This window comes from Homalodisca vitripennis, chromosome 4, assembly GCF_021130785.1.
Source record: "Homalodisca vitripennis isolate AUS2020 chromosome 4, UT_GWSS_2.1, whole genome shotgun sequence".
Classification (NCBI taxonomy): Eukaryota; Metazoa; Arthropoda; class Insecta; order Hemiptera; family Cicadellidae; genus Homalodisca; species Homalodisca vitripennis.
Window position 1 is genome coordinate 166,724,469 of NC_060210.1, and position 17,078 is coordinate 166,741,546.

General features: G+C 32.5%; 2 protein-coding genes across 4 annotated transcripts in view; one reads left to right on the top strand and one right to left on the bottom strand.

Annotated features, from left to right (window-relative positions):
- Positions 1-17,078, top strand: part of LOC124360554 (DNA repair protein RAD51 homolog 3) — a 105,936-nt gene that overhangs the window by 82,797 nt on the left and 6,061 nt on the right. The gene's annotated exons all lie outside the window — the stretch shown is intronic.
- Positions 11,663-12,988, bottom strand: LOC124360552 (MYG1 exonuclease-like). The gene is given in 3 exon segments (XM_046814266.1): positions 11,663-12,083; positions 12,085-12,675; positions 12,677-12,988. Coding segments are annotated over 3 exon segments (1,032 nt in total). The 5' UTR covers positions 12,746-12,988; the 3' UTR covers positions 11,663-11,711.

The following is a 17,078-nucleotide window of genomic DNA, read 5'->3' on the forward strand; positions in this document are numbered from 1 at the left end:
TAATGATTTGGATTCCAATTTCAATGAACAATTTGAAGATGAACTCCGTGAAGAATTGGGTGAAGACGCCGATTATCGTATACTGGAACAAAACATAAATGATGAAGAGGATATTCAAAATATAACAAATGAACACAATGTGGGAGAGGACAGTGGTGAGTTGTCAGTACGTGATACAGATAGCAGTGAAGACGAAGTGAGTCCAGACGGATGGCAAAAATGGAAAAAAGGTAATGCTAAATTTAGAAGGTTTAACTGGGCAGGTAACAGTGGCTATAAACCTCCACTAACACACACACCAAAGACTCCCCTAGATTTTTTTCAGCTGTTTTTTAATGATACTTTGTTATCAGAAATCGTCAATGAGACTAACCGTTACGCTGGTGAAAAAATTCAGATGAAAACACCACTTCAAAAAAGGTCAATGTGGCGGTCCTGGCATGACATGTCATTATCAGAATTAAAAGCTTTCTTGGGTGTAGTTCTTAACATGGGGATGAACGAGAAACCAGAACTGGATGATTATTTTTCTACTGAATGGGTAGATTACCAGCCGTTCTTTAAGGACGTATTCAGCAAAGAGAGATTCCTACAATTATTTTGGAATCTTCATGTCAGTCCACACCCCTCTGGACCTGTACGTGGTAGGCTAACACGCTCAGGTAAGATATGAAATGTGGTGGCATACATGGATAAGAATTTTAGAGAATTCTATGTACCAGAGAATAAAGTGAGTGTTGATGAGAGCACCGTCGGATACAAAGGTAGAGTTGTCTTTAAGGTGTACAATAAGGACAAACCAATAAAATGGGGTATTAAAATATTTGTTCTTTCCGAATCAAGCACAGGCTATATATGTGCAATGGAGCCATATTTTGGCAAATGTACCACTGATAGAATGCCACGGCAAGACTTGGGCGTTACCAGCCGTATAGTTATCCATCTGGTTGACAAACTAAAACAGACTTATAGGAACATAGAAGGACTTCATGTCTTTACTGATAGGTATTACACGAACCTAGATCTTGCTCAAGTACTTTTTGAAATGAAAATTCATATCACAGGAACTGTTATGATGAACCGAAAAGGCCTACCAGCGCAAATAAGGCGTCAACAGAAGAACAAAGCAGGCAAAATCAAACTAAAAAAAGGTGACATTATTTGTTATAGAAAAGAAGACAAGTTTGCAATGCTCCTGTGGCAAGACACAAAGTTGGTAGCTATGTTGAGTACCCTGTATGATAACTCAACCCAAACAGTTCACCGCACAAAGAAAAATGGTCAAGAAGAAGACGTTGAAAAACCGACTGTAGTTTGTAAATATAACCAATCAATGGGCGGGGTAGATCTCGCAGATCAATACATCTCTAGTTATTGTTTTACAAGGAAATCCATTAAGTGGTGGAGGAAGATTTTCTTCTGGCTTCTTGAAACGGCAGTTGTAAACGCCTTTATACTTTACAATCTGAACCAAGGACAAATTAAGATACGGCAAAGAAAATTCAGAAAAATTTTGACTAAACAATTAGTGGGAGACGTAAGAAATTCAAGAAAAAGAGGAAGGCCTTCCACTTCAGATGAAGAAGAAAGATTAAACGGAAAATTGCACATCCCCTATCCACTTGATGGTGGCAAGACTAAGGACTGCGTAGTTTGTAGTGATAGGAAACCTGGCAAGGACAGAAAACGCAGCAAATTTTACTGCAAAACATGTCCTAACAACCCAGGACTTCACATGGGATTGTTTTGAAAAATTCCACTCCGCCAAAAAGTTCAAAGACTAAAAATGTTGGAAAATGTTTTACGACTGTGTCATATGTAAATATCAAATTGTAATTTCAGCAATTTATTTTAATTATTGAATTTAAAAATGTATGTATAAAAATAACATTAACAAACAGTTTGTTTATCTTAGAATAAGTTAGTTTCATTAAAGTTGTTCTTTAATTAACTATAAATGGTGTTTCCGTCATTTTTAAATACCTATGTTTCTAATACAAAGGTCATTTGAAAAGAATTACGAGCTGGCTGGGAAAGTATACAAACATGGCGACTAGCTAGCAGTGGAACTAGCGCGGCCATTCGAGCGGCGAGGACAAGCAATGACGAAACTAATAACGGGCTGTCTGAAGACGTTGCATGGCCAGTACTACTGACCATTCGAGCGCAAGGGGTTAAGAAGTTTCAATTCTATCAAGCTTACTCTTTGCTTTTAAGATTATAAATGTAAACGATTTATAATAATAGTTAAATTAATTAAACATATGGTTGTGCTGTCATAATGTTGTTTTATGACAATGTTACACAGAACAGTTAATTATATTTATCAGGCTCTTTCAAATGATTACATTTTTTGCTATAATGCATTTCTTATGGGATTTTTACATCTTTAGAGACTACTGGAAAGTAGCCTGGAGGGATTTTCAAAAAAGGAATAGCCTATATGTTAACCATGGACCCTAATTATGTACATGTCACATTTCAGTTCAATTGGTCCAATAGTTTTTATGTTATTGAGTAAAACACACAGAGACAGACACCATTGGACTTATACAATACTATAGATATATTTTCTACATGAAATGCATGTTAAAATACATCATTCTTCTTAAAGATTTTGAACCTAATTTCCCAAATTAAAGCAGAATACAAAGTACTAATATTACAGCTAGTACCTGGTGTGAATATCAAATATAGCTCCAGTTCACCTGCCTCTTACTGCAGCAACTGGAAACAAGACACAGGCTTGACTCCTGGTGTCTGTTGTCATGTTTGTCTGAAGAAATGTAAAACAAGTTGTTGAGAAAGAAGATCAAAACAAACTCTTTACATTGTTTCGACATCAGAGACACCCAGACTACAATATATAAAAATATATTCTAATATAGGTAAATAGGTATTCTCATTGTCTTTTCAGAAACAATTCAAATACTTTTTCACCTAGATTAAACAATATTTGTATATTTTGTAGTCTCTCAAATCAAAATGATGTAAAGAGTTTGTTGTGATCTTCTTTGTCGCAGACTTATTTTAGGATTTCATTAGACAAATGTGAATCCAGATTCCAGTCACTGGTTGAGTTAAATTCAACATTTACGTTGAATTGACTCGTCCCACCTTAGCTATTCTATGTGTAGTATCTGGTCCTTAAAGGGTTAGTAGGATTTGCTACTGAAAATGGCCCAAAACAACAATTAAAAATTCCATGTTTTTGTTCTTTAGGTCCTAATACATAAGAAAAATGCAATAGAAATTAATTTTTCAATTTTTGAATGTACAAAAAATACTGTTTTCTACAATGCTTCAAGTGGTCAAAATAAGCAAAATTGCTGTTTTGTCATACATAAATTTGGTTTGCATTTTAATTTTCAATGGTTACAAATGGTTTTCTTCATGGCAGTTTTTATACTATACAATACATTCACCTACCATTATACACTATTTGTAAAACAAAGCCAAGAAACTAAGACAAGATTTGGAGTCAGCTGATTTGGCTGACAGATCTTACCTACAATTTTTGTTATCCTACTGTTGGTCTTTATATTGATCCTTTTGTATTAGTTGTTGTTAAATTCTTGTATTTAATTTGCTTTTAAATACCTGTTTTTCTAAATGGGTAGAGTAAAGAAAAGTAAAAAGAATATTGTACTTCGAAACTGGAGGGGAACATTAGTAAATGTTACAAAAGCATCAACAAACCTGTCCAGTAGGTTAATAAGCATGTGTAATAACTAGGTTATATTTACTGTAATAGTTACTAAACTAGGACACACTGTATATAATGTATCGTGGCTTCGCCCGCAATTTCTATGCAACATTCCATGAATTTGTTTGAATAGCTCCCACGATTTTCAGAAACTAAGAGTTCATAGTTTTCTTAGTGAAAGCACTTGTGATGTAATATTATAGGGTCCTATGATATTTTAAAAGTGGAATTAGTCATATTATGTCGTGCATCAGGTACCCATTTTACATTGTTCATGATTAAGAGAACCAGAAGTTGAGCAACAGTGTGAGTAATTCTTATTTCTGGTTTTGCATTTCTAGTTCAAATTAATTATATTTCCAACACAAAATTGGAGTTTGCTATTTTGCCCTGAGAAACAATATAAATAGAAACAAAATAAATTACAACTATATGTAATTTTGTAATGAGGTTGGATCGAAATTGTAGTTTTCTAAATTGTATGGATATAGATATTGTTATTTAAAATTAACATCAATAATACTAACACATTTTAATACTTACATTATGACAGTTGCCATCTCCATATGTAAAGATAATACAATACTGTAGTTCTTGCTTCCCAATCCATGTTCGCTATGATACTATTTCCTTGGTTCAGTCAAAGAATTAAATCAGTATTTACCTAATCAGTATCGTATATCTCATCACTGAGAAATGGATGCGATGATTTTCATCATCTCAACGATTTTCTGTCATAAAAATTGCATTTAGTGTCACACATATTGCTTTATGACCCAGAATAAAAGAAATTGATTTGCCTTGTTACCAAAATGTTGAAATAGGAAGTGTTGTTACTTTTGTTATGCTTCACTCTATAAATTTAAACAAATTGAAAATATTGGTTAAAATATTTAAACATACAGTCGTACTGTCAATACAATGTTTACACATAATAGCCGAATACATTTAACTAGCTCTTTGAGTTCACATTTTTAACTCAAATATAATTTTTTAACATTCTATCCCTTATAATTTTTTAGTTATTAATTTTCAAAACTCAATAAATTATACATGTTTTTATGCATGATTTTACGAGTACACCATAACAATTTCAGATAGGAACCTTGATGATGATGTCAGGATATATGTTAAAAATACATTAGTGGTGTCAAAGGGTTTTCAGCATTATTGGTATCCTATAGCATTCTGTAGAGTCTGCTTTTTAAAACACAATTTAAGTGGGTAATTTGTGTTAACTCCACTTTTTTTTTTGTTTGAAAAACAAAAAATAATAACCTATTTTTTTAAACAATAATAAATATAAATTAAATTAATATAATATATTTCTAAATTTAATGTATTACAATTAATTTGGTTTCTTCTAAAATCAGTTCTAATTATCGGCACCATAATGGCTTGTGTGAACGCACAGGCTTACTTGCCCATGTAAACCCTAATTTCCCTACAGGAACTGTATCCAGTACATTTATATAGTTTGTCATTTTATTTTTTGAATATGATATAATTAATACCTTCTTATGATAATATAAAGTTTATGTAAGATAGGTACATATGTATTTTAATTTGTGTTATTGGAAAATAAATAAATATTAATACATTAATTCATTTGTTTTTAATAGTTAACTACAGTTTGTAAATAAAAAAAAGTTATTTAAATTTAATTTCAAATAATTTAGGTCATGTAATTTTAATGATTTTATAAATGTTGGTCCTTAATATACTTACAACAATATTGACTGTGATGTGTGAGCAATTGTAGATTGATTGATTTTGCTTATACAGTTGACCTACTAATATTGATTCTTGAACAGACATGTCCTTTCATGTGTCAACAATGTTGTATAAGCTGTTGTAAATAGGGAAGAATCAAGTCCATCATAACTTAATATTACTATAATCCATTTAAACATTCAGGTCATGACTACCACAAAAACTTATACAAACACAAGGACTGTGAATGAAAAATATTTTAAAAAGTCATAAAAGAATAGTTGCAGGTAATAAAATATATTATATTTGTTGCAAATTAGTTTTGCAGTTATCATTTTACACTAACCAGAAAATGAACCCAAGGAAACGAACGCAAGAGAAATATTACTATCAACTCCTGAAAAAGAAAAAGCAATTGAAAGTTTGAATGAAATTCTGTGTTTGATTGATTAAAAAAGGAAAGATTGAACAAAAATAAATTTTAAAAAGTTAGAAGAGCATTTAGAACTAAAGTACTTGGTTTAATCCTCGACAGTCCAGTCATGACCAACTATGACAGTGAGATTATTATTCAATTGAAAGAAAAATTTAATACTACAAGAGATCAATTTTTAAATGTAAATTTTGACAGCACTTCCTAAAAACTGGATCTTGAAACAAATTGAGAATGAATCTGCAGTAAGTAATTTTATCGCAAAACAGCAAAAAGTCTTGTTAAAGAAAAAGTTGTAATGTCTTCCCCATATCCGAAACCTGGGAGAACACTTAACTCATAAACAGCACATATAGCCCACACATTTAATGAGTGTGATGAAGTAAGTCATCAATACAAGGAAAAACGGACTTAGAATTCATCTACAAAAAGTTTGTTTTAAATAAATGAATGAATGTTTTACCATTTTCAAAAATTGCTATCCTGAACAGAAAATAGGGTTTTCTAAATTCTGCGAACTTACATAGCACTTTGTTCTTCCAAGGACTGGAGGTACATATTCAGTATGTGTATGTACTGTGTATCAAAATGCGAAGTTGATAATGGCTCAGTATAAACTTGCATAATTCGTATATAGAGTAACTCTAATTAAAACTTATAAAGACTGGAAAAACTAAATACTAGGATAAGAAGTCAAAGAATCTCTAGATAGATAAACTATATTGAAATTTGTATAAATGTAAAATATTAACATGTTTAAGGATGTATTATATGAAATGTACATATTATTAAGAAAAAAGTAAATAAAAATAAGTAACAGGTGTTTAAAAATCTATTGTTATTAGTAGGCCTAACCATTTTTTTATAATTAAAAGTAATTTTTGTACTACTAGGACAAAACTATTATAATTTGCAACTACAGAAAAAATATTTGATCCTATAACCTATATATCTCTCAGTTCTTTAACACTAATGGAACTATAGTTATAGCATGTTATAGATTAAAGGGCATGTTAAAAAATGGTGCACTTTGTGATTTATGAATATTTATATATGTAATTTATATGGTTATAACTAAAAATACTATGAGGGATGGTATTTGTTTAAAATTATATTTGAGTTTAGGATGTTAGTAATTATAAGAAAGTACCATACTAAAAATTATAAGGCTTGTATTTTAGTATGGTAGACCATGTAATGAATGTGTACAGAAAGTGTTATCAAAATTGGCTCGTACGTTTTTGAGATATGGCTGTCCATAGATTGGTTTTTGTCAGCACTTGGCCTATTAAGTTATTGTGGCTCCGGAAATAGGAGTGGCCTAAGAATGAGGCTTGTATTTTAGTATACTAGACCATGTAGTGAATGTGTACAGAAAGTTTTATCAAAATTGGCTCGTACGTTTTTGAGATATGGCTGTCCATAGATTGGTTTTTGTCAGCACTTGGCCTGTAAAGTTATTTTGGCTCTGGAAATTGGCGTGACCTGACAATGAGGCTTGTATTTTAGTATACTAGACCATGTAGTGAATGTGTACAGAAAGTTTTATCAAAATTGGCTCGTACGTTTTTGAGATATGGCTGTCCATAGATTGGTTTTTGTCAGCACTTGGCCTGTAAAATCGATGTAGCTCCGGAAATAGGCGTGGCCTAAGAATGAGGCTCGTATTTTAGTATTATAGACCATGTAGTGAATGTGTACAGAAAGTTTTATCAAAATTGGCTCGTACGTTTTTGAGATATGGCTATCCATAGACTGGTTTTTGTCAGCATTTGGCCTATAAAGTTATTGTGGCTCCGGAAATAGGCACGGCCTAAGAATGAGGCTTGTATTTTAGTATAGTAGACCATGTAGTGAATGTGTATAGAAAGTTTTATCAAAATTGGCTCGTAAGTTTTTGAGATATGGCCATCTATAGATTGGTATATGTCCAAAAATAGGAGAGCAGCCATTCTTTTATAACAGACACCTCAGTGTTAAAAAATGAAATAAATTTAAAGTTAGTTTTTAAGACATATTTATGTTGTAAAATACTTTAATTTACCAAATCCAAAGAAAATAGTTTAATAGAAGATGTATATTTATTTTTATTCTAGGTTAAAGTTGCCTGTTGATGAGACAGTCTACTAATAACAATAATCTAGTTTTTTAAAACAGCTGATTTTACGTAGTGTATAAGTGTTTCTCAGATTTGTGGTTAGAGAGAGGAAGCTTGGACATTTTACATAAACTTGAGCTGAATTTAAATAAACTTGGTAAGTAAACAAGTCCTTATTTCCAAATAATTCTGACGTATGTCACAGTGTCACATACGTAACAAGAAACACGAACAAGTTTAAACTGCATCTCATCTAGAATGTTGACATGGATAACATTTTGTAAAAGTAAGGTCAAGTTAATGATTGTTAATATGATATTTTTTATTTTATTTTAAATATTATTTTTTGGGCAAGTAAACTGTGTTACGTATGTGACACATCAAAAAGTTACGTATGTGACACATTAAGTTATGATACAAAAACTGTCAATTTGAAGAAGAATTAACTTAGGAAGTTAGTTAACCTAGCCTATCTACCAAGTTAATCTATTTATTTGTTTATTTTAAAACCTCCCACACTGATTTATGTACAAAAAAAAATAAAAGGTTGGCATAATGATAAAGTTTATAGTTTTGCTTGTGTTAGTGATGATTTGAAGCATTGTAAGAACTCTGTGTTTGAACATTTATAAAAGTTCTTGTAAAAGAAATTAATCAAATAGCTCCAGAAGTAAAACATTTACATATATTTTCTGATAACTGTGCCGGCCAATTTAAAAGCCGGTAAACTATGTCAAATATTTGTTTTGCAGAGGAAGACTTTGGTATTGCAATGAACTGAAATTCTTTTGCTTTCCAGCCATGGGAAGGGGGCTGTAGGATGGTATCGGAGGGATGGTAAAGAGGATTGTATGAAGAGCAGTAAAGGGTCGGAAAAGCTTTTGTTAATACCCCAGAAGATTTCTACAGAGTGACATTGGAAAAATGCAAAGAAATTCGGCTATTGTTTTGTTTCAAAGGAAGAAATAGATCATGATAGAAAACATCTTGAGGAGAGATGGGGTAAAATTCATCAAATAACTGGTATTCAAGCAATGCACCACTTTCAAGCATATAGTGATCACAAGATACTGATTAGCAGGGCATCAAAATCACTCATGCTTAAAGTTGACATTAAGAATGAAGAATATGACGCTACAAAACTGTCAACCCGACGACGGCTGCACTATGAAGATGCTTACAGTGATGAATCTGATGATGATAAGTATGAGAGTACTGGTAAATGCACAGATGGAGACAGATGAAGAGCCCATTATCAAACACTGATAGAAATGTCCAACACCCAAATCCTGGTGACTTTGTATTAGTGAAATTATTAAGTAATAAAATGAAAGAATTTCGCTACGTAGCAGTTTGCCAGAGCAAAGTAAATGAAGATATTGTAGTCACTTTCTTGAGAAAGTATGGGGAGGATACTACACTGTTTAAAATTGATGAAAGGCTCATGGCTCTACTAAAGACATTATTCGGTGTTGTTGGAACAACCTAAAATTAAAACCGTTGAGTTTGTGTAACTTTATCAGTTTCCAAAAACTGTACATGTTAAAGAAGTGTGACTATGTTCTGTTAGTTTTACTTAGAACAAAAGTGTACCCAACTTATTTAAAAATTAATATTGTAGAAATAGTTCTATAAGGAACCTTAATATACAGTATATGTGAATTAGTACCTAAGTTTTATTGTAACGTTTTATATGTGAATTGATAACAGTTGCCTATTTTGTTGGTTCAGTTCAGTTGTAAGGATATCACTTTTACATAGAATAAGTTGTTGTTATTTTTATCATAAATAGTGTTCTTGGTACTCTAGTTATAACTTGTCACATACGTAACAAACAACCTGTCACATACGTAACAACAAATCACAATTTTTTAACAAGTATTCAAAACATGTTGGTACAATTGATTAATTAAGAGTTGTACGTAAATATTAATTAGGGATGCAATTAATTTTATTTTAAATTTTATTGAAGGAAAAATTAACAGAATTTTTACCATTATGTACCTAACACTCTAAGGATGAGTGCCTTTCATGTCACAAACGTAAACAGCCATAAAAACATGTATTGCTTGGAAAATAATAAAAATTCTTGTGCCCAATTTTGTATACTTTTGAATTAAATCACCTTCTATACTCTGAACTGTGATAAATGTATTTATATAATTTTAATTTATTATATTTCACCATAAATGTGTCTAAAGTGTCACATACGTAACAAAAGAATGGCTGAGAGGTCTAAAATGAGGGTAGTAATATAATACAGTAGACCATGTATTCAAAGTAATGTATTAAGTATAATCTATAGATATTTTTGTATTTGTTCTTTTTTTTTAATTATAAAATTTAATTTTAATAGTATAATTTAATCCTGAACTGATTGAACTGGTTCAGGAACTAGGTCAGGAGTAGTTCATGAACCAGGTTAGGATTCAAGTCAGCGGATTAGTTCTTTTTATGGATGGAATCTATGGCCAGTTTCACACTGCAAATTATAAATATATAGTTTCAACCAAATCTGAAATGGTCAGGTTAAGTGCCTTGTTAGCTTGACATGGTATGACCCTTTTCAATGTAAGAGTATGAGCTCATTGTGTAATTGTGTTTTTCTAAATCGAGAAAAGCTGTTTTTGTGATTAAAGCTACCAAATGGGGTAGGGTACGATAAGCGGACCCGGTTTTTTATATCGAGATTGGCAAACGATATTACTTAATCATAACCATCATTACCATATAGGTATGATATAATCAATCGATACTGATTAATTATTTTGAACTATTAACTTAAATAATCTATATCAACAGCTGTAAACACTCTAAAATAATACACATAGGATAATATTTCAATTTTACATAAGTAATTCTGATTATTAAAAATGGCAGTCAATTTTAGAAAACTACATGACGTTGCTTTTTCGTGGCTTCCACATTTTGGACTCGTACCGAAAAACCCATTTTATGTGAAATTTGTGGGAAAGAAACAACTGTAACTGTGAGAGGAGTAAATATGGTCGTCTTCAGTTTTCCTAATTTTGGTTATAATAATTTGTTTTGATCACTCTAAATATTACTCATATTTTAATTTAAAACATATGATTGTTATTGAGGACTATTATAGGTACTTTTATATCGATTGATAATCTAGGATTTGAGATGAGAATATTAGGTATCGATGACTATATTCTTCGATATAAAAAACCGGGTCCGCTTACCGTATCCTACCCACCAAATGGTATAGTAGGCCTACTTACATAAAAAGTTATCGTTGAAATTCACATAAAGGCACAAGAAAAGCAGTTTCACTTTTAATATTCTATAACTTCGTTATTTGTCCTTCCCGCCCATTGAAACCTTGTATTGTTTTGTTCACGAGGACAATATCAATAGGTTTATAACACAAAACTCGTATTTTGCCACTCTGGCCATTAAATCACAATTACCCTAATAGTAAATAGGCTACATACTTAGTTTTACATTATAGACTAAAACACTATTAACTTCCTAGCCTACGAGAATAATGGTTTAGTCTTTCATGGGACAGTCACATTAATGTAGGCTAGGTCTACTGTTCTGTTACAAAGAATTGAATTTGAAAAAATATAAAATCCTATTGAAACAAATTTAGCCGGATGTGAAAACGGAACAAAGAGCATATTTATACAGACCTGAAATAGAGTTCTCAAGCAGTTAAGGAGTACCAATTAAAAACAATACATCTGCATTAATCATTTTATGTAAAATTACATGATACACTCAGTTAATTGCTATAAACATGACTTATTCTTCCACATTGCAATGCTTCTAACAGCCATTTCCATAGCACCTTTTCTTGTTTTATTACCTCCAATGAATCCAGTGTGGTGTACAAATATACAACCATCAATATTTGCTACTCTACTTAGTTCTTCATCTCTTAAACCTTGCCATTCCTCCGGAAGAAAAATTCGACAGATGTAACTACCAGAATTTAGGGATACAGCTTGAACTCTCCAGTTGTCATGACTGTCACTAAATATAACATAGTAAATGTCTTTGGGCAGATTCATTTCTTTTTCTAAATTAAAAAAATGTTCTTTCCATGGACAATGTCTTTTCAGTTCTATTATATGTCCACTTGGGTCAGTTTTCAAAACGTTGGGATATTGATTCAGATACAATTTTCCTAGCAGGCCACCAAACATTTTCGGCCCTTTTCACTTTACTTTCAAACTCACTCCCCACATACTTTTGGGCATTGGTAAATGCTTCTTCTTCATTAAAATCATCACTTGAATTCCATTGTTTGTTTTGTTGGTTTACCCTACTACTCAAGTTTGTAGTTATGCGATATCTAGGTTCACTATCAAACATTGGAAAACCATTGTCAATTGCATCAATTTCTTGGATAAAATCTTCATAAACATGATCAAAGATCGCATCAAGTTTATCACCTCCCAAAGAATCATCGCCTAGGATCTTTTTTATGACTTCTTTACCAAAATGACAGTATACTAACCCTGCACTGCTTAACTTAGTAGACCATTGTTTACCTGGCATGATGGAACTGACACTTTCATTGAATCCTCTCTGATGATGATCAAACAGATGCTTAGACGGGTTATATTCATCCCCAACATCAATCACAATGTCACATTCTTTTAAAACGTCACTACTTCTTGACCTTACAACTACGGAATCGGGGATTATCAACTGTAACATATAAGTCCCTAGTACTTCATCACAGTGAAAAAACTCCATTGTGAGTCCCAATTTTAATGGGAGATTTTTTTAAACGCTTTAAACTCCCTAAAACACTCATGTTTACAGTCTGTACCACGTGTACAACACTATCTAATATTGTCTTAAATAGTAATAAATAGAACAACGCGTTCTTGTAAAGTATAAAATCGGGGTTATTGTAACTTCATTCATATACTTCTATTGTTTACCTAATTATGAAGTTATAATAAACGTCTCACTATTGAAAGAATACTGAAGTACTACTAATCTAATACTAATCTCCTATCTGCATGCTGCATCTGCTGGCAACAGGAACAGGTTTGTAGCAATTATTAACCTACCTTAAACTTAAAATTACCCTCTTACCCTCCAGTGTTACCAAAATACCCTCCATATAATTGTTTTTTTACAAGAGAAACTCAAATGTATTAAGAACATTCATAAAATACGTGTATACAACTCTTAGACTGTAATTATTTCAAATTAATTATTATAGATTTTTTTTAATCTGGTTACTTAGCTTTCAGATAATAAAGTTTATAGATAAATAAATATTGTTTGGAGATCCCCTATACGTGATGTTTTAATCTTGCTCTCTGTGTAAAGCGGCCCATACACTAGACGTGCATTGCACGCCGTGCAGTTTTTTATACTGGCACGCCGTGCTTGGCATGGCACTTTGTGCCCCACACACTGACAGTTTAGTCAGTCCCGTGACGTGCTAGAAGTTGGTTGTGGTATTGTGATATTGTGTAGTATTGTCGTGCTGTGATATTTTACTACTATGCCTCTTATATTTTACTACTAAACATAAAGCGTTAACAGTATTGTTTGATTGGTGCGATTCATGACGATAGCAAAGTGAAGAAGAGAAGAAGACAATTATGGACGAAAAATTGGTTAAAAGAGAGAGAAATGTATTCTGATATGAGACTACTGAAAGACTTACGTGAAAATCATAAAAATGATTACAGGATCTACTTGCGAATGGATGACGAAACATTTAGTTATGTGTTGAAAAGGTTAGGCCACGCATCGAAAGACAAGACACTAATCTGAGAAAAGCTATAACGGCGGAACAACGGTTAGTTGCCACGAAAAAGTTTTGTGTCAGCAGTCGACGTGATAAATATAGGAGAGTATTTGCCGCGAGAGAACGAAAAATAACCTCAAAAGACACTCCACTCTCAGCAAGTAGTGCGGGACTGGTCCACACACTTGCAGGATGGCACGGCGGCAGGTGGCACGGCTCGCCGAAAATCAAACCGATATTGATTGCCATCGTGCCATGCAATGCACGGCGTGCTTAGCACGGAGACCTCCACACACTGGCACGTTTCGTCCAATTTTGGCACGTCGTGCTTGCACGGCGTGCATTGCACGTTCTAGTGTATGGGCCGCTTAAGCCAGGCTGTGATTCACTTGAATAGTATACCTAAAAATATATACAACGAAAAATTCATATGTACTGGACAACTGGAGAAACAAAGTTATTACAGATCATATTTACAACCTATGCAAATTTTAAAACATGATATTGTGTTCACTGCCAAATTTTTCTCAAAATTTTGTTAGAAGGCTCAAAATCAACACACTGTTGTTTCAAGTTTGTTTTATGTGTTGTTTTACAGCTTTTGAGTTCACTAAACACCCTTTCAACAGTTGCATTAGAAAATGGTAGCACTAATAATAGTTTTAGAATTTATTTCGAATTTGGAAACATTGACTGTTCTAATGTATTATTTATTGAAAGCCAATTTTCCCTAATAATCTTGGGCTGGTTTAGATGAATCCAATTATTGACATTTAGCTCAGGCAATCTGTTCATTACTGGGGACACTTTTGACAACTTTTACGTTCTGAACTACTTTTGATTGGACAATGGCAATAATCTCAAAAAGTGGAGCCCTTAAATCAAACCTCTGTTTTACTCTGACTAACTAGCTCAATACAAAAGTACATGCATGACTTGAAAATATTTCAAGATAATAAGGTGTGTAGAGTTTCAACCAATTGTTATTTTCATGGTGGATTTTTAAGCTCAGAGCACTCTCTAAAGACTGAACATAAGAAAAGCTTCTTGTACTTTGTTGGTTTCCAAATGAGGATTTTAGAGCTACAACCACAGAGAACCAAACATTCCGTAAAACCCACTACTAAACTAACTATAATATAGTTAGTTATTTAATAGGTTATATTATATTATTATCGAGGATACCAATGAATATGTAGTAAACAAACAGCCATAGAGTAACGACTAAATAAACGAAAATAAACGTAATATTAAGTGTCATGTTTTCTGCTACCAAGCACTCTCTAACGCTCAAATTACTCGAAAATCGGGTAATTACCCGCTCATTGGCAACGCTGATTTCCAAATGCAGATTACAAAATACCAGTCAGTGTTTCTATTTTCTTCTGTCAAGCGGACTTTGTCCAAACCTAAATTCCCCCAACATTCCTTCTTACAACTTCAATTTTTCCTTTAAACTTCCTCTGAATATCTTTCAATATTGAACATCGTTATTTTATCTACAAGTTAAGTCTTTAGGGCAAACCAGAAATGACTTTAAATTGTATAACATGTTATTCTAATGCAACTTATAACATATTACAATATATTCGTTTTTTAGTAATTATTATACAATTAGGAAGGACAGATAAAAATGTGGTAAACGTATTATGTCAAAATTATAGCCTATATTGTACATAATACAAATCTGCTTCATCTACATTAAATATAGTAAAGTAAGTATGGGTCAGGATAAAAGAAACAAAGGACAAACAAGAAGTGGTCAACTTCCAATGTGCATATATTATGTAAAATAAACAAATACTGCAATTATTTTTGTAGCTGTATCCAGAGGGGTTGAGGGTTCAACCGCCCTCCTCCATTATACACATATTTAAGCAATATTTAAAATTGTTTTAAGTTGAAAATATTCTCGTAGTTGAACTATAAGTTAGTTTTAGTTTTATTTGTTTTGATATAGGCAGCAGATAAACATTATAGCACAAGACTCTCGCCTGAATTTTCCGCGCCACTGTTGCTGCTTCACTTCTCGCGCCTTTAGTTGCAATAATCGCCTACCGGTTATCTTAGGAGATAACCGGTAGATAATAAAGATCTTATATCTTACAAGATATAAGATCTTTATTGGCCATTACACAATTTTCATAATATTGTAATAGGCTTCTTCAAAACAACATTTCCAATGTTTAGGACTCTAATCTAATATGTCACAACTTAGGTACATATTCATCTAATGAATAACACTTTTTTAAGCAGTTTTTCTTCTAATACTTTTAAATTTGTTAATTGATAAAAATAGTACAGATAATGGTACCTACCCTATTAAACAGTAGATATTTCTGATAGCAATAGTTTTTCATATACTTACTTAGCCTGACATTAATCTAAATGGGTATAACCAAAATCATGCTTTTGTATAACAAGTGTATAATCGTGTGGAGTAAAGTGTAAAGCAAAATTATTCATGTTGTCTTTGACAAATACGAGGTTTCGATAAGTATAAATACTAGTCAGGGTCATAATTTTAAGTTTGGAGAAACTGTCTTTACATGACCCACGAGAGGGTAAGTTACTCTAGGGAAATTATAGCATGACCGGTGGGATGCGCGTGAGGAGTGGAGGAGTTGAGCGCGTGGGGGCACAATCTAAAGCAGGGGAGGGAATACGGTGCTACTAACCCTACTGAGAGTTTTTCGGCTCCCGGCTCATAGTGGTGGCGGGAGCCGAATATTGTAGTGTTTGCCAACATTTCTAGACCCTTATGTTCTTACCACGGTGGTCTTTTATGATGAGCAATTTAGTATAGGAAACCTTGAGAATATTTGAACATTTCTAGACTCTTTTGAAGTTACGGTGACGGACTTTTATGATGGGGAATTCAATACAGGAAATCTTGGAAATATTTGGGACCGGATGTACGTGATCTTAACAATGACTATGTTCTGCCGAAATTGTGTTCATAGCTCACCCTTCTTAATGAGCTCGCAGTAGAGATACCTGGTGGTAAGAAAGGGTTCTCATAAATTGGGAAAGGGTAGAAATTTATATTATTCTTGATCTCCAACGACGACAACAGTTCAGAATTGTAATTGTTACGCTTTGTTAGCCATTAAAATTCAATTTATCATATACTAACCGTGTAAGCTTCAGGATTTACGATAGTAGATACAATTATACACTACAAAATTTTCAACTCACATAGCCTAGCTGCTAAATTAAAAAATAATATAAACCTGGTTAAACTAATTTGTCAATATACACAGTAGAATAAGAAAAAACTCAGTTTTATCTACCAACTTGTATCAAGTTAATTTAATGATGTATACTTTAAATAACAATAACGCCAACGATCCACACGCAATAGTTAACATAATAAAAC